Source organism: Gorilla gorilla, chromosome 12 (genome assembly GCF_029281585.2).
Source record: "Gorilla gorilla gorilla isolate KB3781 chromosome 12, NHGRI_mGorGor1-v2.1_pri, whole genome shotgun sequence".
Classification (NCBI taxonomy): domain Eukaryota; kingdom Metazoa; phylum Chordata; class Mammalia; order Primates; family Hominidae; genus Gorilla; species Gorilla gorilla.
The window spans coordinates 53602511-53626529 of record NC_073236.2 but is presented as its reverse complement, the minus strand read 5'-3'; the positions used below and the strand labels follow the sequence as shown (position 1 = coordinate 53626529).

The following is a 24019-nucleotide window of genomic DNA, read 5'->3' as shown; positions in this document are numbered from 1 at the left end:
CACCCTATATCTCGCTCTGTACCCCAGGCTGGAGTGCGGTGGCTCGATCTTGGCTCACTACAACAACCGCCTCCCAGGTTCAAGCGATTCTCCTGCCTCAGCCTCCCGAAGAGCTGGAACTACAGGCGCGCACCACCACGCCCGGCTAATTTTTTTGTACCCCTTAGTAGAGACGGGGTTTCACCCTGTTAGCCAGGATGGTCTCAATCTCCTGACCTCGTGATCTGCCCGCCTCGGCCGCCCAAAGTGCTGGGATTACAGGCGTGAGCCACCGCGCCCGGCAAGAATTTTTTTTTTTTTTTTTTTGAGATGGAGTTTCGCTCTTTCGCCCAGACTGGAGTTCAGTGGCACGATCTCTGCTCACTGCAACCTCCGCCTTCCGGTTTCAAGCGATTCTCCTGCCTCAGCCTCCCAAGTAGCTGAGATTACAGGCGCTTGCCACCGCATCCGGCTACTTTTTGTATTTTTAGTAGAGACGGGGTTTCATCATGTTGGCCAGGCTGGTCTCGAACTCCTGACCTTGTGATCCGCCCGCCGCGGCCTCCCAAAGTGCTGGGATTACAGGCGTGAGCCACCGTGCCCGGCCCCAGGAATTTTTTTTAATAAGAAATTTTGTAAAACCTTCTATAGGCAGTCGTTTTACAGCGGCGAAGAACGGAACCCGGCAGATGACATTGAATAAATGTTGAGTGGACAACTCCTTTGTTCTTTTCCTCTTCCTTGACTCCGCCTCCTTGCTTTCCCTTCATTCTCTTTTGCTCTTGTGCTTTTAAACCCAAAGCGGCCGCCGTAGGCGAAGGTGAAGATGGCTTCCTCTGCCTTTGCTGGTGCGGTGAGAGCAGCTTCAGGTCAGTGGAGAGCGACATACTCCATGCATGCCTTCACAGAAGGGGAAACTGGTGCGGGATGGAATGGGCGTTTAGACTGGAGGTTAACAAGCAAAAATGGTCATTATTTAAGTTAAGAAGGTTGCGCCCAATTTTCTCGGGGGCGGTGTGACCGGCAGCCCGTACCAAGTCCCCCGACTCGGACTCACGCGGGCCTGCGTGTCACGCATTTGCCGCTTCCTTACCAGCTTTTTTTCCCTAGAAAACAAGCCAGAGAAACTGGAATGGAGGGGGCGAGGGAAACCAAAAAGTCTCACCTAACTTTCTGATTTAGAGGCTACGACCTGCCATTCACGACCTTTAACCTTGAGAATTAATTTCTCCTAACTTAAGATTCTACACCTCTAAAATGGGGGTCATAACCACCAACCTGGGGATTAAATGAGATAATGCACGTAAAGCGTCTTGGGCAGTGCCTGACACATGGTAAGCTTGAAGGCTAATTTAATTTTTAACTACAGCCCCCGGCACAAGGGCTGGTATGAGGACTTCTTGACTGAGAGATAGCAGAAGTAAAGGCGACTAAATTAAGTTGCCGTCACGTGAAGTACTTTTTACAAAAAGTTAAAAATCATCCAAATACCATAGGATGCTCAGTAAGTTACTTTCACACAAAATATATTGTTAGGATAACATTTTGTGGGAGAATATACGAGATCAGTCAAGAAAATGCAACGATGTAAATTTTCCCGTTAGAGAAAAGCTTTTTTTATGTGGAGTATTCTTTGTGTTCGCGAAATATAATACATATGAAGAAAATTTTATATAGTATGCATGAATGGTTTAACAGTTCTAAAGCAAACACCTGTTTAACACTCAGGTCAAAACAGTGTACCACCAGAAGCCTCCTCTCCCCTATGTATCAAAATTCTCTACTTCCCCCCCAAATATAAACACTGTTCTCATTTTTATAGTTACTGTTAGGTTGCCTATTTTTCCTATAGTAGTTTTAGCATCCATATGTGCATCTCAAGAACATAGTTTTGCCTGGTTTTGAACTTCACATGAATTGGTTCATACAGTATATACGCTTTAGTATCTTCTTTTACATTGTGAGATTCATTCATTTTGCGTAGCTGTAATGCTTTCTCATTGCTATATAATTTTTTTTTTTTTTTTTTTGAGACGGAGTTTCTCTCTTGTTGCCCAGGCTGGAGTGCAATGGCACGATCTTGGCTCACTGCAACCTCCTCCTCCCAGGTTTAAGTGATTCCCCTGGAGTAGCTGGGATTACAGGCATGCGCCACCACGCCCAGCTAATTTTGTATTTTTAGTAGAGATGGGGTTTCTCCATGTTGGTCAGGCTAGTCTGGAACTCCTGACCTCAGGTGATCTGCCCGCCTCGACCTCCCAAAGTGCTGGGATTACGGGTGTGAGCCACCGTGCCCGGCCTGCTGTATAATATTATATGACTGTGCCATAATTCTCCATTTCCAGTTTGGGGCAATTATGTACAAAGCTGATTGATCTCATCCTGGCGCATGAGTCCAGTTGTTTCTAAGGATGTGGGTATGTGTGAAACTCGCTGTGGAATTGCCTGGTCAGAGAATATGTATATATTCAGCATTGCCTGATATTGCCAAACTGTTGAGGCTCCACATCCTCACCAACACCTGATATTGTCAGACCTACAAATTTTTGTTAATCTGGTGGCTTTGTAACGGTATCTTATTGATAAATAAGCATTTCTCTGATTAGTAACAAGCTATAGTGTGTTTCACATTTTTATTGGCCTTTTGAATTTCCTTTATGAAATATCCACTTAAATATTTTGCCCATTTTCCTATTGGATTGTTTGTCTTATTTGAGTATTTTTTGTTTTGTTTTTGTTTTTCATTTGTGTGTGTCCTTTAGCTTCTCCCACTCAGGCTTGTCTTTTTTACATTATTTTGGAGTGCCCTTTGACGAAAAGTTGTTTTTCATCTACTTGAATTTATAGTTCTTGTAATTTTTAAATAGATGATGTAGGTAGTTATCGACTTACTATTAATTTAGATTCTACTGAAAACAATTTAAAGAGTGATGTGACAGCTTATTTTAAAATGTCAGTATTTTAAATATGCTGGAAATTATAGCCTTTTTAACAATTTAAACTATTTGATATTTTAGATATTAAGAATTTGTGAAAGGGTAGTTTTTCAAAATTCTTTTAGGAAACATAGGATCAGAAATCTTGAAGACTCCTGGTTTCGATACTGTCACACTCTCCTCCACTCCCATCCAGTGCAGTTCATGTCCCCCATTCATTCCTTTGATGCATGCCACATAGGGCCATTGTAATTCCCCAAATGTACATCGTCACCTTTGTACGTCCTATTCCCTCTGTCTCTTCGTACTCTTTCAAAACTCTGGTTTTGTGTTACCTCTTTTGTGAAAACATCTGTGTTCTCTATACAACAGTGTGTTTAGAGTAGACTAGTCTGTATGAAAATGCCCAGACGGGGCAGAGGACTGAAGGAAATTAGTTACTTTCCTTGATGTACTGCACTTTTGTTAACAAAGCTAGACTGTTAGGTTTCCCTCACAGGCTTAATCACATGATTGATCTACCAGAAGGCGCAGTAGATAGAGCCTCCCCACATATTTTCCCATGAACTGCTCTCAACCAAGATCCCAGTTCCTGTTGTTCCTGTAACCATTTTTTCTAACTTCAGTGTATTTATTCCTGATTTCATCTTGTTGGTTTTGATCTGTTTTTCTCTCTTACTAAGATCACTTGGAGTTCTGATACTCTGTGTCTTCACAAATACATTAACAAGCCATCGTTCGCAGCTTGCTTTTTGGGAAAATTGATAAATATGTCTTATGCAGCCTCAGGATCTTCATAAAAATTGAGAACAAAAGAATTTCTTAGTTTTTAATTTTTTAACCGAGAGATACCAAAATCTGATGACCTGTGAAAATTGGAACATTTTCTTGTCTACAGTCCTCCAATGCACTTAATCTTCCAAAGATTACCTCCTGCCTTATTACATCTGCACATCTTTTCAGTTCTTTGCGATTTAACTTATTTATTTGATTTCCAAGGCCCTATGTAAGGGCTCTCTCATCAGTTTTCTGCACCAATGTTTATGCTACCCTTTTCAGTTGCAAATTGTTATCTCTTTTTCTTTTGTGGAGACAGAGTCTCCTTCTGTCTCCTGGAGTGCAGTGGCAAGATCTCGGCTCACTGCAACCTCTGCCTCCTGAGTTCAAGCAGTTCTACCTCAGCCTCCGAGTAGCTGGGACTACAGGCGCGCGTCACTCTGCCCAGCTAATATTTCTATATTTAGTAGAGATGGGGTTTCACATGTTGGCCAAGCTGGTCGCGAACTCCTGACCTCAGGTGATCCGCCAGGGCCTCCCAAAGTGTTGGGATTACAGGGGTGAGCCACCACACCCGGCCCTGTTATCACTGATGGCCACATGTTAATATACAGGTTAGGTATCTCTAATCTGAAACTTTTTGAGTACCAACATGACACCACAAGTGGGAAATTCTTTTTTTTTTTTGAGACGGAGTCCTGCTCTGTCGCTCAAGGTGGAGTGCAGTGGCACAATCTCAGCTCACTGCAAGCTCTGCCTCCCAGGTTCACGCCATTCTCCTGCCTCAGCCTCCCAAGTAGCTGGGACTACAGGCACCTGCCACCATGCCCAGCTAATTTTTTTTTGTATTTTTAGTAGAGACGGGGTTTCACTGTGTTAGCCAGGATGGTCTTGATCTCCTGATCTCCTCGTGATCTGCCTGCCTCGGCCTCCCAAAGTGCTGGGATTACAGGCGTGAGCCACCACGCCCGGCCCACAAATGGAAGATTCTTTACCTGATCTCACGTGATGGGTGGCAGTCAAAACTTTGTTTCATGTACAAAATTATTTAAAATATTGTATAAAATTAACTTTAAGCTATATGTGTAAGATTTATATGAAACAAATGAATTTCATGTTTGGACTTGAGTCCCATCTCCAAGATATCTCCTTTATGCAAAATTTTAAAAAATCTAAAATACTTCTGGTCACAAGCATTTCAGATAATATTCAACCTGTATCATCTTTGCTAAGTATCCCTCTTCTTTATTATCTGCCGTTAGCATTCATTAAATGTTTTCTCTGTGCTACTCTTCCAAGCACTATACATGCTTCATCTCATTCAAGTCTCATTACCTCTCCATAATTAACTTCATTTAAATTTGAGGAAACTGGGGCACAGAGAGGTTAAGTAACTTGCCCCTGGTTACACAGCAAGGAAGTCATAGAGCTAGAATATGAGCCCAAATCATCTGATTCAAATCCTAGCACTTCTATATCAACATGGCTCCTCATTTGTTATCTGAAATCAGTGCAGTAGAAAATAGGAGAGTAGTTCTAAGTCCCAGCCAAGCATCAGACTCAGCTGGAGTATTTTTCGCTTTTTTTTTTTTTTTTTTTTTTTTTTTGAGATGGAGTTTCACTTTTGTTGCCGAGGCTGGGGTGCAATGTTGCAGTCTCGGCTCACTGCAACCTCTTCCTCCCAGGTTCAAGTGATCTTCCTGCCTCAGCCTCCCAAGTAGCTGGGATTATAGGTGCACACCACCACACCCGGCTAATTTTGTATTTTCAGTAGAGATGGGGTTTCTCCATGTTGGTCAGGCTGGTCTCGAACTCCTGATCTCAGGTGATCCGCCTGCCTCGGCCTCCCAAAGTGCTAGGATTACAGGCGTGAGCCACCGTGCCTGGCTGGAGTATTTTTCTTAACCAACTTTATTGAGGTAGAATTTACATGCCATAAAATTACCTATTTTATGTGTACAGCTTTATTTTTTTTATTAATTTAGCAAGCTGTACAACCATTACCACATTCCAGCTTTAGGACTTTTTTTTTTTTTTTTAGTTTTGTATTAGTGCATTTTTTTTTATACTTTAAGTTTTGAGGACATTTTCATCATCCTGTGGAACTTTTTTAACACACAATTTTGAGTCCCAAACTGGACTTCAGTCAGAATTTATGGGTGGAGTCAGAGCTCCACGAGTGATTCCGATTTGCAGCCATGAACTATTAGTCTGGCCATAGTGGGAAGGACTGATAAGAGGACTGCATCCGGACCACACATCTAGGCTCTCTGAAATCTGCCTTCTGACCTGTTCCACCCCACTGCCCACTACTTCTCCCCAGGCGTCTCTGATAGTCAGGCGAACAGTCTCAGCCTCTGAGGCAGGTCTGGTCCTCAACCCATACATGTACAGTTGACCCTGGAACAATACAGCAGGTGGGGTGTCAACCCCAAACAGTTGAAAATCAAGTTGAAAAAAAGTATAACTTTTGGCTCCTCCAAAACTTAATTACTAATAGCCTACTGTTGGCCAGAAGCCTTACCAATAACATAAACCATTGATTAACATATATTCTGAGGCCGGGCACGGTGGCTCACACCTGTAATCCTAACGCTTTGGGAGGCTGAGGCAGGTGGATCACTTGAGCCCAGGAGTTCAAGATTGGGCTGGGCAACATGGCAAAATTCTGTCTCTACAAAAATTAGTCAGGCATGGTGGCACATGCTGTAGTCCCAGCTACTTAGGAGGCTGAGGTGGGAAGATAGATTGAGCCCAGGAGGTCAAGGCTGCAGTGAGCTATGATTGTGCTACTGCATTCCAGCCTGGGCCACAGAGTAAGACCCTGCCTCAAAAAAATTATTTTAAAAACATATATCCTGCATGTTATATGTATTATATACTGTATTCTTAACAATAAAACAAGCTAGAGAATAGAAAGTCATAAGAAAGAGAAATAGGTTACTGTTCATTAAGTGGAAGTGGATCGTCATAAAGGTCTTCATCATCTTTACATTGAGTAGGCTGAGGAGGAGCTGGTTTTGCTCTCTGCGATTGCAGAGAAAGAAGAGGTGGAGGAGTTAGAAGGGGAGGCTGGAAAGGCAGGCATACTCGGTGTAACTTTTTTTGAAAAAAATCTGTGTGTAAGTGGCACTGTGCAGTTCAAACCCATGTTGTTCAAGGGTCACCTGTATTTGTTTCAGTCCCCATGCCTTTGCTTATGTTGTTCGTCCTACCTGAAATGTGCTCCTCCTCTTCTAAGGGCCTGCTCACTTTCTAGAGAACTCAAGTGCCTCTTCTCTTTCCTTCAAGAATCTTTCTCTCGCCACTCTTGTCTCTCCAGGAAGGGTCCATGCTCTTGCATCCCTGACCTGCCATTGTACTGTGTGTGGGAATTCTGTCTCACCAGAGTATAAGATCTGGGAGGTGGGAATAAATGTTACACACATCTCTTTTCTTAGTACTGGACATAGAGCTAGCAGACATCCGACTTGGTTGTGATGATGGTTGCACAGCTCTCTAAATTTTCCAAAAATTGTTGAATTGTATACATAAAATCAGTAATTAATTTATGGTTATACCTTAGTAAGGTGGTAAAAGCTTCACAGGTGAGTCTGATGCTCAGGGCACGTTAATTATGTTTAATACTTGGTGGCAGTGATACATCTCTTAATTTTTAATATCTGGATGCATATTTTGGAGTATTAAATATATGTGCTCCTATCTTTACAGGAATCCTACGGCCCCTGAATATTTTGGCATCTTCAACCTACCGCAACTGTGTCAAGAATGCCTCTCTTATTTCTGCATTGTCCACTGGACGTTTTAGTCATATTCAGACACCAGTTGTTTCCTCCACTCCCAGACTTACCACATCTGAGAGAAACCTGACATGTGGGCATACCTCAGCGATCCTTAATAGGTAGAGTATATTTCTTTGTGGGGTTTTTTTTGTTTTTTGTTTTTTGGTTTTTGGTTTTTTTTTGAGACGGAGTCTCACTCTGTTGCCCAGGCCAGAGTACAGTGGTGCATTCTCAGCTCACTGCAACCTCCACCTCCGGGGTTCAAGCAATTCTCCTGCCTCAGCCTCCTGAGTAGCTGGAAAGTTCTGGGATTACAGGCGTGAGCCACTGTGCCTGGCTGGTAGAGTATATTTCAATAAACATGATGCTTAGACAAACTTTCCAAGATATTCATGCCTGCAGGGGTATCCTAGAAGTAGGTGGTATTTTTTGCCTACCTGCAGTTAATTATGTAGACATCTGCTTGATTGAGTGGGAGACTGTGACTGACATCCATGTATCTAGGCGCCTGCAGCAGGAAAATGCCAAACACAGCATGCTTCTGATGTTGTATGTGTGCTTTCCTGCATGGAGGCTGTCATCCAAAGTGGAGGGTGCACAAGATGCTCAGCTTATAAGGATGGGCTGCATGTGTTGGTCATTCAGTCAGCAAATACTCAAACACCCCTGGGTGCCTAGCACTGTACTTGGCAAAAAGGACATAAGGGTAAACAAATTGAAGTCCTCAAGGAGTTTGCAATCTGGTGGGAAGATGGATAAGAAATAAAGCGATGATAATAGAATGAATTATTTTACAGGGATTGAGGGGGTAGGTTTTAGAAGATTGGGAGTTGGTGATGGTTGCTATTCTAATTTATGCTTAATGTCATGGGTCATTGGAAGTAATATTGTATATGAAAAGTTAGTTCCAGTCCATTGGAGCAGCTTTACTCATTTCTCAGTATAGATATGAATTTTAATCCTTTAATCAGTCTGATTACAAGCTAAAAATTTTAAAATATATTTTTAGAGTGGCCCCCGTGCTTCCAAGTGTCCTGAAGCTGCCAGTCAGATCTCTAACATACTTCAGTGCAAGAAAAGGCAAGAGAAAGACCGTGAAAGCTGTCATCGATAGGTTTCTTCGACTTCATTGTGGCCTTTGGGTGAGGAGAAAGGTGAGTCTTCACACTGTTACTAAATTGAAAAAGGAATGTGAGGCCGGGCGTGGTGGCTCACGCCTATAATCCCAGCACTTTGGCGGGTGGATCATAAGGTCAGGAGTTCAAGACCAGCCTGGCCAACATGGTGAAACTCCATCTCTACTAAAAACACAAAAATTAGGCGTGGTGGCAGGCACCTGTAATTCCAGCTACTCGGGAGGCTGAGGCACATAATTGCTTGAACCCGGGAGGTGGAGGTTGTAGTGAGCCAAGATCGAACCACTGCACTCCAACCTGGGCGACAGAGCGAGACTCCATCTCAAAAAAGAAAAGAAAAAAGGAGTGTGAGCAGATTAAAATCAAACAGAATTCAGAATTCAGCCAGGCACTGTAGCTCATGCCTGTAATCCCAGCACTTTGGGAGGCCAAGGCGGGCAGATCACTTGAGGTCAGGCGTTGTGGCAGGTGCCTATAATCCCAGCTGCTTGGGAAGCTGAGGCAGGAGAGTCGCTTGAACCTGGAAGGCGGAGGCTGCAGTGAGCCAAGATCACGCCACTGCACTCCAGCCTAGGTGACACAGCAAGACTTCATCTCAAAAAATGAAAAGAAAGCAGCTTAAGACCAGTTCTGCAAAACCATTTTTGAGATTTAGTAACTGCCCAAATCCTAATTCCCTTTCATTACTTGGAAATTAAATCTTTAAAAATCAAAATTTGGTTCCCTGTAAAAATAAAATAGTTGGTAGAACTTTCTTGATGTTTGAAAGGTTGAAAGGATTCTCCCCAGTACTAAATTAGTAGATAAATGGGTTGGTTGGAACTCTCAGCTCATTTCTCTATTGAAACACTGTGGTGGGTAGTTTCCTACACCAGTCAGCAGAAGCTCATATAATCCATAAAGCAGCTAAACTAAAGGTCTAATGTTCTGAGTTTTGTGAATTTGAGACCACTGGAAACATTTCTTCCCTTTTGTATGTATGTGTGTTTTTTTTTTCTTTTTTTGAGACAAAGTGTCACTCTTATCGCCCAGGCTGGAGTGCAGTGGCACAATCTTGGCTCACTGTGACCTCTGCCTCACGGGTTCAGGCCATTCTCCTGCCTCAGCCTTCCGAGTAGCTGGGATTACAGGCATGCACCACCATGCCAGGCTAATTTTTGTATTTTTAGTAGAGACGGGTTTTCACCATGTTGGCCAGGCTTGTCTTGAACTCCTGACCTTAAGTGATCCACCTGTCTCGGCCTCCCAAAGTGCTGGGATTACAGGCATGAGCCGTGATGCCTAGCCCCACCCTTTGGTTTTTATACCAGTTATTTCCAGGTCCTCTTCTAGCCCTAGGTAAAATGAAATGGGTGGGTTTCCTTGCCTTCCTTTCCATGTCCCTCTTACTGGGCTCTGGGGCCCTCATGTTACTGTAAAGGACCCGATCATACTCTCCAGTCATAATACCTAGCTTCAGTTCAGGGCTCCCGAAAGTATACCCTGTATAGAATGCCCTGCCTCTTCAAAATCTAATTTTCAGAGAAAAAAAAAAAATCTGGGTAGATGAATTCAAACTAATGTGTAAAACAAAGTATTTTCCATGACACGGTTTCATCCAGCAGTCCTTGGTATTTATTGTTCATTCCCTCCTTCCATTTTTGAATCTAGAGATTGTCTAAAAAATTTCAAGCATTTTCATAGTGGTTCCATTCTGTGAATAATCTTTAAAGGATACTGGTGGTAATGAGCAGGGCAGCAAATTAGGTGTTTGTACGTCAGAGATCCATAGTAACCCAGTTTGGCCTGCAAACTATGAAATTATTACACAAATGTGGAGATTTGGCTTTAAATGTTTGCATTTAAAATTGTAAGCAGTGAGTAGCAAAAATCTAACCTCTAGCATTTTAAAACCAGAACTCTTAAATAACCTTTCCTTATTTCATCACTGTCCTTATAGAAGTTGATGGTCACAATGATGATACTAAGACATGTCAGAAATGCAAGGCACATTCTCGGCAAAGAGCCATGGTTTTGTTCAGTTGGTATTGTGCCATAAAGAGCCCTTGGCTTGAAAGGACCCAAGGGCTCACCGTGTGGTTTTAGCCAGATGTTAATTAAGCTGGATGGCACCTAAGATCCCTTCTAGTTTAAACAGGCTATGATTATAGTTTTTATAACCAATCAAATTTTCCTTTCCTGTCTTTAAAATGAATAATACCTGTATGGGTGTATATGAAAGTTCTGGGTTAAATATGTGGGTTAACCATTCCTTCACCACTCCTAATAATAGTCTTACCATATTCATAATTCCTTAGAAAAGTACTTCCTATAAAAATTGGTCCCTTGTGTGTGAAAAGAATAAATGAAGCAATATATTTGAGAACTGTGCTTCTCAGCTCTTGTAATACTCAGCCTCCTTAATAAATATTAATGTTGTTACCTAGCCTGCACTCTATCCTCCTCTACATTAGGAAAGACAGTGGTTAAGAACTCTTATTAGCCTGGGCAAGATGGTGAGACCTTATCTCTACAAAAATTTAAAAAGTAGCTGGGTATGGTGGTGCACACTTGTGGTCCCAGCTATACGAGAGGCTGAGGCAGGAGGATCACTTGAGCCCAGGAGGTAGAGGCTGCAGTGACCGTGATCATGCCACTGCACTCCAGCCTGGGTGACAGAGTGAGACCCTGTCTCAAAATGAAACAAAAAAAGAACTCTTATTAGCCCTCAGACCTCTGTCTGCTACTTCTCTAATCAATGGTTTCTTTTTTTAAAGATGTAAAATAGAATAATAGTATGTTGTTAAAGATTGCTGAAGAGATAGTAAGATCATACCTGTTAAGTTAGTGATTATAATTCTGTCATTATCTTGTACTTTCCCAGCCACACACATTTAGTTTTATTTTCTGTGAGTTTAATTTAAATAATTTTTTTCTAAAATATGATTTATTACTAATTCTTTTTCGAACTACACATGCTTTCTCCATCCCCCTCCCCCCCACCCTCCCCTCCCCCGGCCATTGAGAATCACATCTTTCCAAGAAATAGTCCAGCCCCTATGGAAGTCTGGTTTTTGTTCTTATTGGGTCTATATACCTTGAGTTGTGAAGATACCTGTTGTTTCATACATAGCATGATGTTTTACATTTCTTTGTAATATCTGACAGGCTGGCTATAAGAAAAAATTATGGAAAAAGACACCTGCAAGGAAGAAGCGATTGAGGGAATTTGTATTCTGCAATAAAACCCAGAGTAAACTCTTAGATAAAATGACGACGTCCTTCTGGAAGAGGCGAAACTGGTACGTTGATGATCCTTATCAGAAGTATCATGATCGAACAAACCTGAAAGTATAGATCAGAAGTTTCACTTGTTTCTGTTATTGGATATGTATCTTTGTGTACATATCTTTGCAAAAATGGATAAGTACAAAACTTGATGTAAATTGTACCAATGAATATGTAAACATACAGTGACAACATTAAACTTAGAAAAGTTTTAAAACTTAATGGATCAGACTTTGCCAGATTTGGTTAGGGAAACAGAAATTTAGAATGGTGCATTATTTTTAACAAATGGTATTGGCTTAACTAGTTGTTTCAATTATGCTCTTTTAGTTGCAAGGAATCTCAAGTGGGACAAACATAAAAAGACTCAAAAGCTACAAGTTAGCTCAAGCAGTGTGACATTATTTCAAGGATATGTGCGGGGGAATTCAGGAACCACCTCACCAACCCCATCTCCCACCCAGAAATCATCTCCCAGCCTCAGGAAGAGTAGAAATTGGGTGGTGCTCCTCAGCAGGGGAAGGTGGATGTTTAGGCTTGGGCTCTGCATGCATGTGACTTGCTTCTTTTTGCATTGTTAACTCCATTCTCTCTGTATTCACCAACTTCTCTACACAGCTTTTGCATACTTACAGTTTCTGTTCCTTTGTAATAACTTTAACTTGCACCTTTGAGGTTCTTTTCTACATGATGACCTTCAGCTCCTGCCGCTAGTCTCCAATTGCCAAGGGAATTTAACTGGCAATAACTACCTTTTTATACTAGGTCTGGTTGGGTCATTGTCTAGAGTAGGGATTGGCTGTCCTTAAGTCAGGAGCCCGCTTTGTATTAGCAGGTTTGCATGCAGCAAAAAAACAGTTATGTGAGCAGTTTCACTTGGAGATTCACATGGGGTGGCAGCACACTGAACGTCTAACACACCAGGTTGATTGTGTTCATAACACTTGTCATTTACTGTAACAACATTTTTTCATAGGAGAGTAAATAGCCCTTCAGCATGCTCATTCATGAAACAGAAGAGGCTGTACAAGTGAAGACAAGGGCTTTTTATGCAAGTTTTGAAAGATAGGTATTTATTTTTTCTAGAGACAGGAGTTTTGCTCTGTTGCCCAGGCTGGAGTGCAGTGGTGCAATCATAGCTCATTGAAGCCTCGCACTCCTGGGCTCAAGTGGTCCTCCTGCCTCAGCTTCCTGAGTAAGGATATGTATTTCTTAAAAGTTAGTTTATCCACTTCAGATTTCATGTTTTCATTTGTAAGGATAAACTTTTCCCACAAATTTTCAACAATCATTGTAGAAACTAAGGGGGAGAAAGTAATCTCAGTTGTTTTAGAAACGAAAAAGTTAAGCATTGTTTACTTGAAGTGGGCAGGGAAGCAGCACTGAGTAAAGTTCAATTGAGTGGTTACAGTCTAGGGCAGTGGTTCCCAACTCTCCGATCAGAATCATCTGGGAAGCATTTTCAAACAGCAAAGTACTTTGAAAACCATTATTAAATAGAATTATGCATGAATTACTGTTTCAGATCCTTTAATGTGGTAGTTGGTAATAATAAGATGAAATTCCTCTGTTGTTAGTAAAATTACGAAATTGAAGTTCTGCAGCATGTCAGGCCAGGATTATTAGGGAGATTCCTCGAAACTAGTGTGTGTTTATTAAAAGGAGAAAGGATAACAATAGAATGTTCTAAAACCAGAAGTGCAAGTGCGTGTCTACTTATGGGACCAATAAATAAAGAACAGACATTTGATTTGAGGTGAGGTGAAAGCCTGAAACGTGGAATGGCATTCTGTTTTGATGGATTTTCATTTCTTCGCACTTCTGAGACGGCAAAGCCAACCACTTAGAAGGCTTCCACATCTTTTGTCACCTGCCTGGCTCCTGCCCTCTGATGTACCTCTGGGTAGTGAGATGGAAATGGTGCCTGCAGAAGTTGGGGAGAAGGATACTTTTGCACAGCCTCCATGATGTCTTTAATGCAGATATGGATGACAAGGGTCTCTGTTACAGGGGCCTCAGAGCACCTTCGTTTCTCCTCTAGACCAGGGACAGGAGGTGTAGAGATAAGGACTGGAAACCAGAGCCTCAGCATCCAAAGATGGACTGAAGTGGGACGGCTGACAGGCACATAACTTACGGGAAAGGGAATTTCATACATACGATTTTTGTTTTGTGGGTAGGAGGGCTTATCATCAACACTGATTTTATAATCTGACAATAAATGTGTTTCATTAAAGAGTTTACCTAAATGATGTTCAATTATATGTATAATTTATAAAATATGTATAGTTTGTTTATTCAGGTATATGTATAATTTATTGAACACCTACTATGTCCCAGCATATCTACAAAACTGGGTACATACATACTATCTAACTGCTAATCCACATTTCCAGTCTTACAAAGGACATAATGATTAGTTAAGCCCTAATTTAGATTTGAGGAAACTGAAGCTGAGAGAGGGTTAAGTAAATTACCCAAAGTACAGCTAATAAGACCCAGAATCTCAGTCTCACTCCTTGGGATCCTGTGTATTTCCTTGAGTCTTCTAACATATGAAAATTCATATCTAAATCAACAAGTGACTGTAATCTGGTACTATAAATACTAAATAAACACTTCTTCATAACACTGTACCAATTCAGCTTTTAAATTTTATTACTTTGCTTTCCTGTCCTTTGCCAACTCTTAACCTAGTTAATCCTAGTTCTGTCGACATTGGACCAGGCTCAGTAGATAAATGAATGGATTTCCAACCTTTTTTTCCCATCTGTTCCTGCTTTTAGTCCTCTGAATCTGCTTCTTTTCTTACTGCTGCTTTATTTTACAGTGGTTTTGTCAAACATAGAATACAGGACTAAAAATGCAAAGAAATTGGGTCTGTGTTTAATTTTGATGTTTCAAATTTTGAGCTTCCAAGTCTTTGTGGCCACCCAATGAAGTTTGAGTCTGCCTGTTCAGATGTGAAAGGTAAGGGCTGCAGCAGGTTTAAGGGCATCCCTTCCACCCACAGTGGCCCTTCACCACCCTGTTGTCACCTGCACAGGCACTCCCCCATTTGCAGATGAAGAAATGTTCAGAGAAGAAAAATGATGGACCAAAGGTCTGTTTGCACAATCGAAACTCTACCAGTGGACTATTCTATTTTCACAGCTACCTAGTTTCTGCTGATGATTTTTTTAAATGTGAAATAAACAGTGATACTTTCAGGTTTGTAGTTGTGTGATGAACTGGTTTTCAAAACATTTATATCATCTGATTTTCTTTCCCTCTCAACATCCTATGCAACAGGCACGGGGCCAAGTCACCAGGCCAGTCGGTGGCTGAACACTCAGCTTCTAATCCTTGCTACCTCCCATATTTGAAAAAAAGTATTTCCTTTTTCCTTTTAAGCCCAACATTACAAAGATGTTTTTTAAAAGAAAAATGTTAAGACTTTATTCAAGATGTGTATCAGGCATTATAACAAAACAGCAGAACTTCAACCTTTGGAATACTGTAATTTTACATCCCTTTGATGCACAGTCCAGTATACTATTTTATTACAGATCATTCTATAGGGACTACAGACATGAACTAGAGGAAATGTGCACAGTCACAATCCAGAATATCAGCTCTGGGAGTGTACACTGTTAGAGGATGAAGCACATCCTTTGCCATTTCAAATACTGTGCCAGGTGGAGGACTAGGAAGGCTCAAAGATGGTCATGGTTGACAAGCACTCTTATCACAAACACATGGATAGCTTATCACGGAGAACACATTTCAAAGGCCAGCAAAGTGAGCAAGCTATTCACACAAAGCCAGGAGGGATTATGACTAAACTCTCCAGTTTATAAGCACAAGTCCACATCTCACCTCCTCAGAACAGGTGCTCAATGGCAATTAACTAAAAGTTATGACATGAACATTACAGACTTTCCAGCTAGCATTTTGTAAACAGCCTGTGTCTGTAAGTCAGCAAATTAAAAAACATTCAGTTGTATCCTCTAGACAGAACACCACACCACTACATGTACACTTACAGGCTTTCACATTTTATGTCAGTTCATACACAAATGTACAGCTTCTCAGATACGTAAACACATTTTGCCAGAAATATGACAGCTGCTTTCAGTTGTACAGTGAGTGTCTTTAAGAGAGAAACCGACTCCCTAGTCAACACTTGAAGGAAAAATAGTTACATTTACATTAAGACAGAGTTTGGATACCTTTATATTTTTCAATCTTGAATGAGAAGTAATAATACAGCATGTCTGAGAATAGAGCGCTTCAAACTTTTTTTGGCATAGTTAAGTGCAAACTTGATAACCTGTACTTGTCACAACTCTCCATTGTAAAATGGCGAAAATATAGGTTGTTCACAATAGGATTTTAAACTGCTGCTAAAGGCAATTTATTGTTTTGGCAAAAAAAAAATTGCTAAGAAGCTGTGTAAGCTTTTTTTTTGCATTCGTTTCTGATAATTCTGGGTACTTCCAACTAACAGGTAAATACATTTTAAAGAGTATATTCTTCTTCTGTCTGGAACTACTCAATGAGCACAAAGAAAACATTTTCTGTCTTCCTTAACAGATTTAGGTATTGGTGGGTGTGGGGCACAGAACATGAGCAAACAGCTTCTGTTTATCCTCTCAGCCACAAATTTGCTTTTAGGTATATTTTCCTATACCCTTTTGCAAATTACAAAATCACCTTCAGAGGAACTATGGGTAGATGGGATTCCAATATGCATATCTGGCAACAATCAGCTTCAAATCAAACCCTTTCTGGGGTGGCTAAGATCCAGCTAATGTGTCATCAGCAAAGGCCTCTAATATGTGTTTGCGTAGTAATGGAACAGTTTTTAATTGGGCCTGTTTATAGTTGACTGACAGTAAGTTCTATATGGTATATAACACTAATTCTCTAGTCTTCTGGGCATATCTACGAACAAATACAATCCAAATATTATGAGTAACTGGGTTGTGACCACTGCATGCATTACACTGAAAGAAACACCAACTCGAAGCACAAATATATTATTCTTATATTTCGGCTCAGCTCTCAGTGGGGAGAGCAGCTACCTCGGACCACAGTGCCATTTAAACCAGATTCTTTTCAAATAAAATTCTCAATCTAAGTGGAAAGCCCCCTCAGAGAATGCCTTATTCCCCTACTAAGCAATCCAGGCTTGTATAAAACGTCTGATAAGGCCTGTAGTGCCCATTGAGTATGAGTCTGCTGTTTACATTCTGCACAAGCCAGAAGGGGAACAGAAGGTGTGAGCCACAGGTGCTCCTGGGTCTGACCAGCAAGTCTAACCCATGAAGATCTCAAGCTCTAAAACCATTCTAGAGCTCACCATTTTGATTGTTACACATGTGTTTCAGGTGTATGTTATGGCATATCTGAAACAGCAGAGTTCTCAGTTTTTTGTGTGTTTGTTTTTGCTAAGCTAAACAAGTTTTGCTAGAGTTCGCTAAAACAAGGTGCTCAGAGTGTAAGCTCCTCTGTCAGGAAATCAGCAGCACTGGTCACGATAAAGGAGAAATCGTCCTTTGTCAAGCACAGAATTACTCCTTCCAGCAGCTCTACATGTTCCCATCCTCAAGAAATTGCACCAAGAGTGAGCTACCTGCCTATCCCTGGAAAAGATTCAGAAGCTCCTAATCCAGAATCCAGGGAGGAGATGAGCTTCCTGTGACTCTTCTCTTTTACTGGGATGTTCCCCTGACCTCTCATCACACTTTACTGTGTTGTGAAATATTGTTTCTCTTAGTTTGTAACTTGTCTCGTCTTTTGACCGAACAACTATCTAAAGAATATAGACCACACTCCTGCAGGGAAAGGGATGTCTTACTGGAGTTGTATTTGGAAGCTTTATAAGCACATCTGAGACGTTCTCTAGAATCAAAATATTTTTCTATATTTGTTTTTGCAGTTTTCTTACATATCAGAACCTCTGGCAGCCCTTGCAAGTCCATTATATTAAAAGCCAAAAGCCATAAATATGTACATCATAGTTCAAAGTATTAGTACCAAGAACAAAGAAAGTTTTAAAAAATGCTGTGTTTGCATTTACAGGACTAAAAACTAAGTATGCAACAGATAAATTACAAATGTACATCTCAGCAGCATAGGGGTGATTCTCTTATCTTTCTAAAAAACACACTGCTGTCTATAATGACAATCCAATTGTGGAAAATTACCAACCTCAGAAGACTTGAAGGTCACCACCCCCGCCCCTACTACCTTTCCCTTTAGCCTCTCCCCAGCAAAATAAAGAAAAGGGGGAAAAAAATAAATCCTTAAAAGTGGAAGGGGAGAGAGAAAAGGCCATGTTTGTGAGGCTGCACACTCAAAGCACACCCAGCTTGCGGATTTCTGTTATTAGTGAATAGCTCTTTAAGGCAGAGAAGAAACATTCTGTGGATCCGGTGCTGTTGGCTCATCTCACTCACGTGGTTTCGGTGGCCGAGGATGAGGTACTTTTCTTCCTGAAGCGAGATCGAAGGATTCTAGGCGGTGCCTGGTAGAGAAAACAGAAAGGTGTCCCTCAGTTTGGTGTAAATGTGGGATCTTTTGAGGTCAGCACCTGGAAGGCATTGTGTTGAGACTTCCAGCTCCTTTGGCCAAATGCAGCTGGCTAGGACTGGGGTCTCCCTGAATCTCCGCAACAGGAAGCAATCATCAGAGTCCCATCCCACATATCCCATGAAGCTGAGCCCTTTGAGAGGCTGATGCCTCCCTCTTAAATTATGCTCCTCAATCTCCCAAGGGAACGGTTGTGCAGAATGACACATCTTTCTTGTTTCCGCCTGAGGAGCAAAATTATCTTAAATGATTCAGCAGAAAGAGACACCTCCGCATCGCTTCCTTTGCTTTTGTTATTTCCTTTGGGAACCAGCCTAATGTTTTTTGGTACATGCCTCAAATTTCCATTATCAAATTTCCAGTCCCCTTTCTGGATGAGAAACCTCTTAATGTACAGCACACCACACCACAAAGGCAAACACCACCTTGAAGTACAGGTTGAATATCCCTTATCTGGAAATGCCTGGAGTCAGAAGTGTTTTGGATTTCAGATTTTTTTTTTTTTTTTCAGATTTTGGGATGTTTGCATATACATTCCAATTGAGCACCCCAATCTGAAAATCTGAGATTCAAAATGCTCCTATGAGCATGACCTTTGTGCGTCTTGTCCACACTCAAAGAATTTTAGATTTTTCGATTAGGGATGCTCAACTTATATGAAGGGCTCCACCTCATCTCCCCCACAAATGACTCTCAAGAGACCCCTCCTTCCATGGGATACACAGATCACAGGAGGAGTTCCTATTTCAATGAAAGTGAAGGGAACATTTTCTGGCACAGCACTCGAGGGGGTTCACACAACTGGCCCCAACCTACCCTCGGCCTCCGTGTCTGTCCACTTCTCTGTATACACAGAGAACTTCTTTCTCTACACTGTGCCCATTCATGCCTCTATTCCTTCTGACTGGAAGCCCTTCCCTCCCTCCTCTGTCTTGCATATTTCTAGGCCTCCTGAGGACCCAGCTCAAAAGTCACTTCTGCAAAGGTTTCCCGGAGCCCCTTCTGCCACTGCCCAGCCACGCACAACCAGGCATCGTCACCTCCTTTGTTCTCTCATGTTTTGTACATGTCTCACAGCAGAGGACTTTGCACCTAGTGGGAAGGGAGCGTGTGGGGGCCCTGCTCACTCTCTCCCCACCAGACTGGGGACTTCCTGAGGGCAGGCCCATGTCGCATTCACCACCATTTCCTGGTGAGTGGCTCAGTGCTGGGCAGGCACGTAGAAGGCAGGAAGTGAATGAGCCAGAAAACAAGACTCAGGCCCTCTCATAGAGTCCTCATGCTACAGCCTTACCACTAGGAAATGCTTACCAGCCACCTCTGGACAGACACTGAAAACGGAAACAACGGAACCCACCTTTATAGTAATCCGCCTCTTGGCAGGCTGGTGAACTGTAAACAGTAAAGCAGTTTGTGCAGCTTTAATAAACAAAAGCAAAACAGCACAAACCCTTGGGCCTTAGAATTCTTTAGGCTGGGCTCCTCTCCCCATCAGGAGGCTGCCCTGGCCAGATTGCCCAGGCCGGACTCCTCCAGCAGTGTCCAAGCCCAGAACATCCTTTCCCAAACCCTCTAACTTTAAAAGGGATGCATGTGTGCCTCACCTTGCAAAGGAACCTGATGAACTGCACATGGAGGTGGTCATAATTACAGTCCTAACAAATAAGAATGCTAGGCTGCTCAGTGTCTGCGGAAGGGAACATTTCAAGGCATCTCCCCATATAAGTCTCACAAGGGTCTGTACGGAGACTTCCTATTGCTTCAGATGGCCTCTCAGGCCGTGATACTTAGCAGATAGGGAATAGGAGAGGAGACCTTAGGAAGCAGAGAGAAAGACTGGGGTCCCTGCACCTGTGCTCATGACTGGTGACTCCCTACCTACATCACAGAGCAAGGCCCAGGAGGCTCCAGGCTCAGCCCTCCTGCTGCCAGAACTCCATTCACATCCTACAACTGACAATAGCATATATGTCAAGGGTATTGGTTTTGGTAACTCTAAAGGGCTATACCCCTTCACTAACATTTCATGAATAGCTACTTTATACCAGGCACTATATGCTGTGTCTTGGAGATACAGCGATGAACAAGCCTTGTTCTTATTTATAAAAACTTTTCAAATAACACATTCTGAGTTTTCTTCCCCCAAAACAGTCCATTTGGGTTGTTTTTCACTTGTACGTCAACTTAGAGTGGTAGTTGTTAATACCTGGAAAAACCAAAACAAAACAATAAAGACCTAGATACTTTACCACTCTCCTATTTGTTTTTCTTTTCTTTTCTTTTTTTTTTGAGGAGTCTCGCTGTGTCATCCCGGCTGGAGTGCAGCAGTACAGTCTCACTGCAACCTCCTCCTCCCGGGTTCAAGCGAGTCTCCTGCCTCAGTTTCCCAAGTAGCTGGGACTACAGGTGCACGCCACTACACCCGGACACCCGGCTAATTTTTGTATTTTCAGTAGATAAGGGGTTTTGCCATGTTAGCCAGGCTGGTCTCGAACTCCTGACCTCAGGTGATCCACCTGCCTCGACCTCCCAAAGTGCTGGGATTACAGGCGTAAGCCACTGCACCCGGCTCACGCTCCTATTTCTAAATGAAATTAATAGGATTTCCTCTCCTTGGCAAGTAGCTGGATGCTATCCAGTGACTGGTTCTGCTTGTTTGATGGAAGGAGATCTTTCCACCCCAGGTATTGAGGAGATGTTGGTGCCCCAAGAGATGCTGCTCCCAGGACCCCCAATCTCCAGGGCACAGCCTTTGGACAAACACACTCCAACCCACAGCCCCAGACACTGTGTACCTCCAGGGGCAATTCCGTCCTTCGAGGTGCTTTATATTTGTACATGAAATCCAGCAGGTCTTCCTCCTCCTCGTCAGAAAACGCCAATGGGTTTTGGACCTGGTGGGGCTCCCATGCCTTCATACCACCCTCATTCACATCTCCCTCAACCACTTAATGTCCATTTACAATCTACACAGAGGAGACAAGGTATAGCAAGGAGGCATCAGTGCAGGGAGCAGGGAAGGGCAAGGTTAGGCACACAGCACAGCAAACCAGGCCTGTGAGGACAGCTGAGGCCCCTGGGTCTGAGAAAGCACTGATGTTTTGGGGGCCTCCTTACAGGGGATCTGGGATTGTGAAAGTGCAGTTGTGTGAATCTCCAGGCACTGTGCACAGAAACAACCACAGACTCAGAATCTACTGAATTCTGAGTAATTCAGTAGATTTACTAAGGGGGCATCACTTCCCTGGGTGAAGAAAGAAGCAGCTTTAACTGAGACACATCAATCCCTGCAGCTCAGTCCTGTGATCCCACACCAGGTGAATGCTCAGGGAAAGAATCTCCTCTAGAGAGGATGGCAGCAGTGATGTGGGGTGGGGTGGGGTGGGGGAGCAGTTTCTATGTTGTACATACAAGCCATGTTGACATTGTATATTATACTTGCATATTCAATTCCAAGCATCCTGTAAGAGACAGGATATAAAATGCCAGGAGGCCTTAAGTGATAACCTTAAACAAAGCTATATAGTTTTTTTGTTTTTTTTTTTTGCGAAGGCCCAGTCCTAGAGAAGCAGAGAAACCTAAGGAAGGAGAATCTGACAGACGCCTCTGCCAAAAAAAATGATAGCAAGATTCCTGTTTCAGTCTGCCTTGAATACATCTGCAGGAAAAGCTTCAGAATTAATTCATCTCATTGAACGCAGTGTTTTTTAAATGTTAAATGCTAATACATATTCCATGTCATCTGCTAGGCGGTTCTTAGTTGAGATGTAAAATATCTTCTGCCCCTACCCAGCTTATCTGGTATCACACACACACATTTTTCTATGCTTCATCTATTGTTTTTACCTAGAATCACAGAATGCAAGACTAAGGGGTTCTCAAGTCATCTGGTCCAATCACCGTGAGGCCTCCAGATAGAAACCAGAGCTCTTCCTGAGACACCCTGCTCCTAAGAACATATTCAGCCACCGAATGTGCTCTCTCTCCATCAACAGTGGACTTGCCAGACTATAACACCACCAGGCGTGGAGTGAAAAAACAGACAACTGAACCCTAATCTTGGGCAGCTTTACCAGTTACCACTGCTGTGCTCCCCAACAGCCAGCAGGAGGCAGCACAACACACAAAGCTGAATTTTAGGCTGGGGTGTGATTGGTTCAGACTGGGCCTTAGTAAGTAAAGTCCTGAGATCACTGATGTTCCTTTGATTTTTAAATTACTATTATTATTTTATTTCTACTCTGCACTTCCCTCAGCTTATTTACTCTGGGCTTAGTTTGTCCTCTGCTCCCTTCCTCTGTCCTAATCAGCTGCATCCTGTTGAGCACAAAGACCAGTGACTCCAGGGAGCCCTCGCTGAATACTCTGACCCTCCCTGGCCTCCCCACTCTGACACCCGACAGTGCTTGGAGGCTGTGCCACACAGCTTATGTTGGGTGCCCTGGTCCTCATGTCAGTCTCATTGCCTCAGCCAACAGAAGGCATCCTGAGGTTGGGGGGCCATGGCTGATCCTCCCCTCAGTCCCTCTGAGCACCTGACCCAGGGCTGGGCACACAGTGGCCACTCATCAACTAAACTAAATAGAATCCTGAAGTCATCTCAGAGAGCTCAGCTCTAGTCCCAAGTCAGAGCTTGACACCCCCATTAACCAAACCAGGAAATTCCTTCTGGACACAGATACCTCCTGCCTGTCAGGAGGGAAAAAAGACCAAAAGCCCTCAGACCAAGGCAAAAACTGCAGAAGCAGCCTGGCCAGCTCCACCCCAGCAGCAAACTCCATGACATGGAAGTGGGGTGGGTACCGGTTCGAGACTGTGCCTCTGCATATGCTGTACCCTCCACATCCAGGTCCAGGGCTTTCCCTGTACTGATGGTTGTGGGTGTCAGAAGGTGGCCCAAAGTCACCGTGAGATCCTCAGGCATCTAACAACCCAGGCCAGTTATCCAGTCTGGATTCACTGAGGCTGAGCAATGAACTCACACTTACCAAAATCACCATCATCACTATAATCTCAGGACTGAAACCAAAATGGCTTTGTGCATGTTCTCCACTGCAAGGATTGCAGGGTAGAAAAGAAATGACCCTCCAGCCCAGTAGGAGTGATGGTTCAAGGACAACCCAGATATCCAAGCAGGAATAGAAACAAGTGCTCAGCTCAGCAGAGGCTGGGAGCAAAAGAGGCCAGTGTGGGCAGTGAGGGAGCCAGAATAGCCTCAGGAAGAAGCTACAGAGAGAACCTCCTAAGAAGAAAAGACATCTCCTAGTCACTGTGTCCGCTGAGCATTTCTGCCAAGAGTGTTGTCTATAATATTTGCCTTACTCTCAGAACCAGTGAGAATAAACGTTCTAAATAAGACAAGCTTCCACGCCTCTAGCTGGCTGTTGCACAGTGGACTGAATCTCTTAATAATTGTATTTCCCTCTTTGCAGTGGTTTCAAGGAAGCCAGGTGTCTCAACAGTCTACACCTTGATGGCATGCATTTAAAATGTCCTTCTCCCCACTGATTCCATCTTACTTGCCCACTCCCTTTTCCCCATGCTTCAATTGTGTTACTTTGATTTG

General features: G+C 42.8%; 2 protein-coding genes across 5 annotated transcripts in view; one reads left to right on the top strand and one right to left on the bottom strand.

Annotated features, from left to right (window-relative positions):
- The first annotated feature begins 541 nt into the window (after positions 1-541).
- MRPL35 (mitochondrial ribosomal protein L35) lies at positions 542-23798 on the top strand. Of its 3 annotated transcripts, none has more exons than XM_055378207.2 (5): positions 712-848; positions 7404-7593; positions 8484-8628; positions 11758-11891; positions 22304-23798. In XM_055378207.2, coding segments are annotated over exons 1-5 (513 nt in total). In that variant the 5' UTR covers positions 712-805; the 3' UTR covers positions 22305-23798. The 3 variants fall into 3 exon arrangements, with proteins under 3 accessions (XP_004029611.2, XP_055234182.1, XP_063551802.1); XM_063695732.1 differs by lacking the exon at positions 22304-23798 and adding an exon at positions 14924-15086; XM_004029562.3 differs by lacking the exon at positions 22304-23798 and having other exon boundaries at positions 542-848; positions 11758-14513.
- The window catches only part of REEP1 (receptor accessory protein 1), a 124574-nt gene continuing 115843 nt past the window's right edge, over positions 15289-24019 (bottom strand). The window contains exons 8-9 of one of the 2 annotated variants that reach the window (XM_055378206.2): positions 21249-21400; positions 18317-18388 (exon numbers count right to left, since the gene is read on the bottom strand). In XM_055378206.2, the coding sequence (XP_055234181.1) occupies positions 18317-18388; positions 21249-21400 (224 nt within the window). Of the gene's footprint in view, positions 18389-21248; positions 21401-24019 lie in introns of both variants that reach the window. The other variant, XM_055378205.1, reaches the window with a different exon arrangement.

Coding starts and splice junctions, on each gene's coding strand:
- MRPL35 (XM_004029562.3), top strand. CDS start 806: ATGGCTTCCTCTGCCTTTGCTGGTGCGGTGAGAGCAGCTTCAG. Junction 7,594..8,483: donor ACCTCAGCGATCCTTAATAG/GTAGAGTATATT, acceptor ATATATTTTTAG/AGTGGCCCCCGTGCTTCCAA. Junction 8,629..11,757: donor GCCTTTGGGTGAGGAGAAAG/GTGAGTCTTCAC, acceptor AATATCTGACAG/GCTGGCTATAAGAAAAAATT.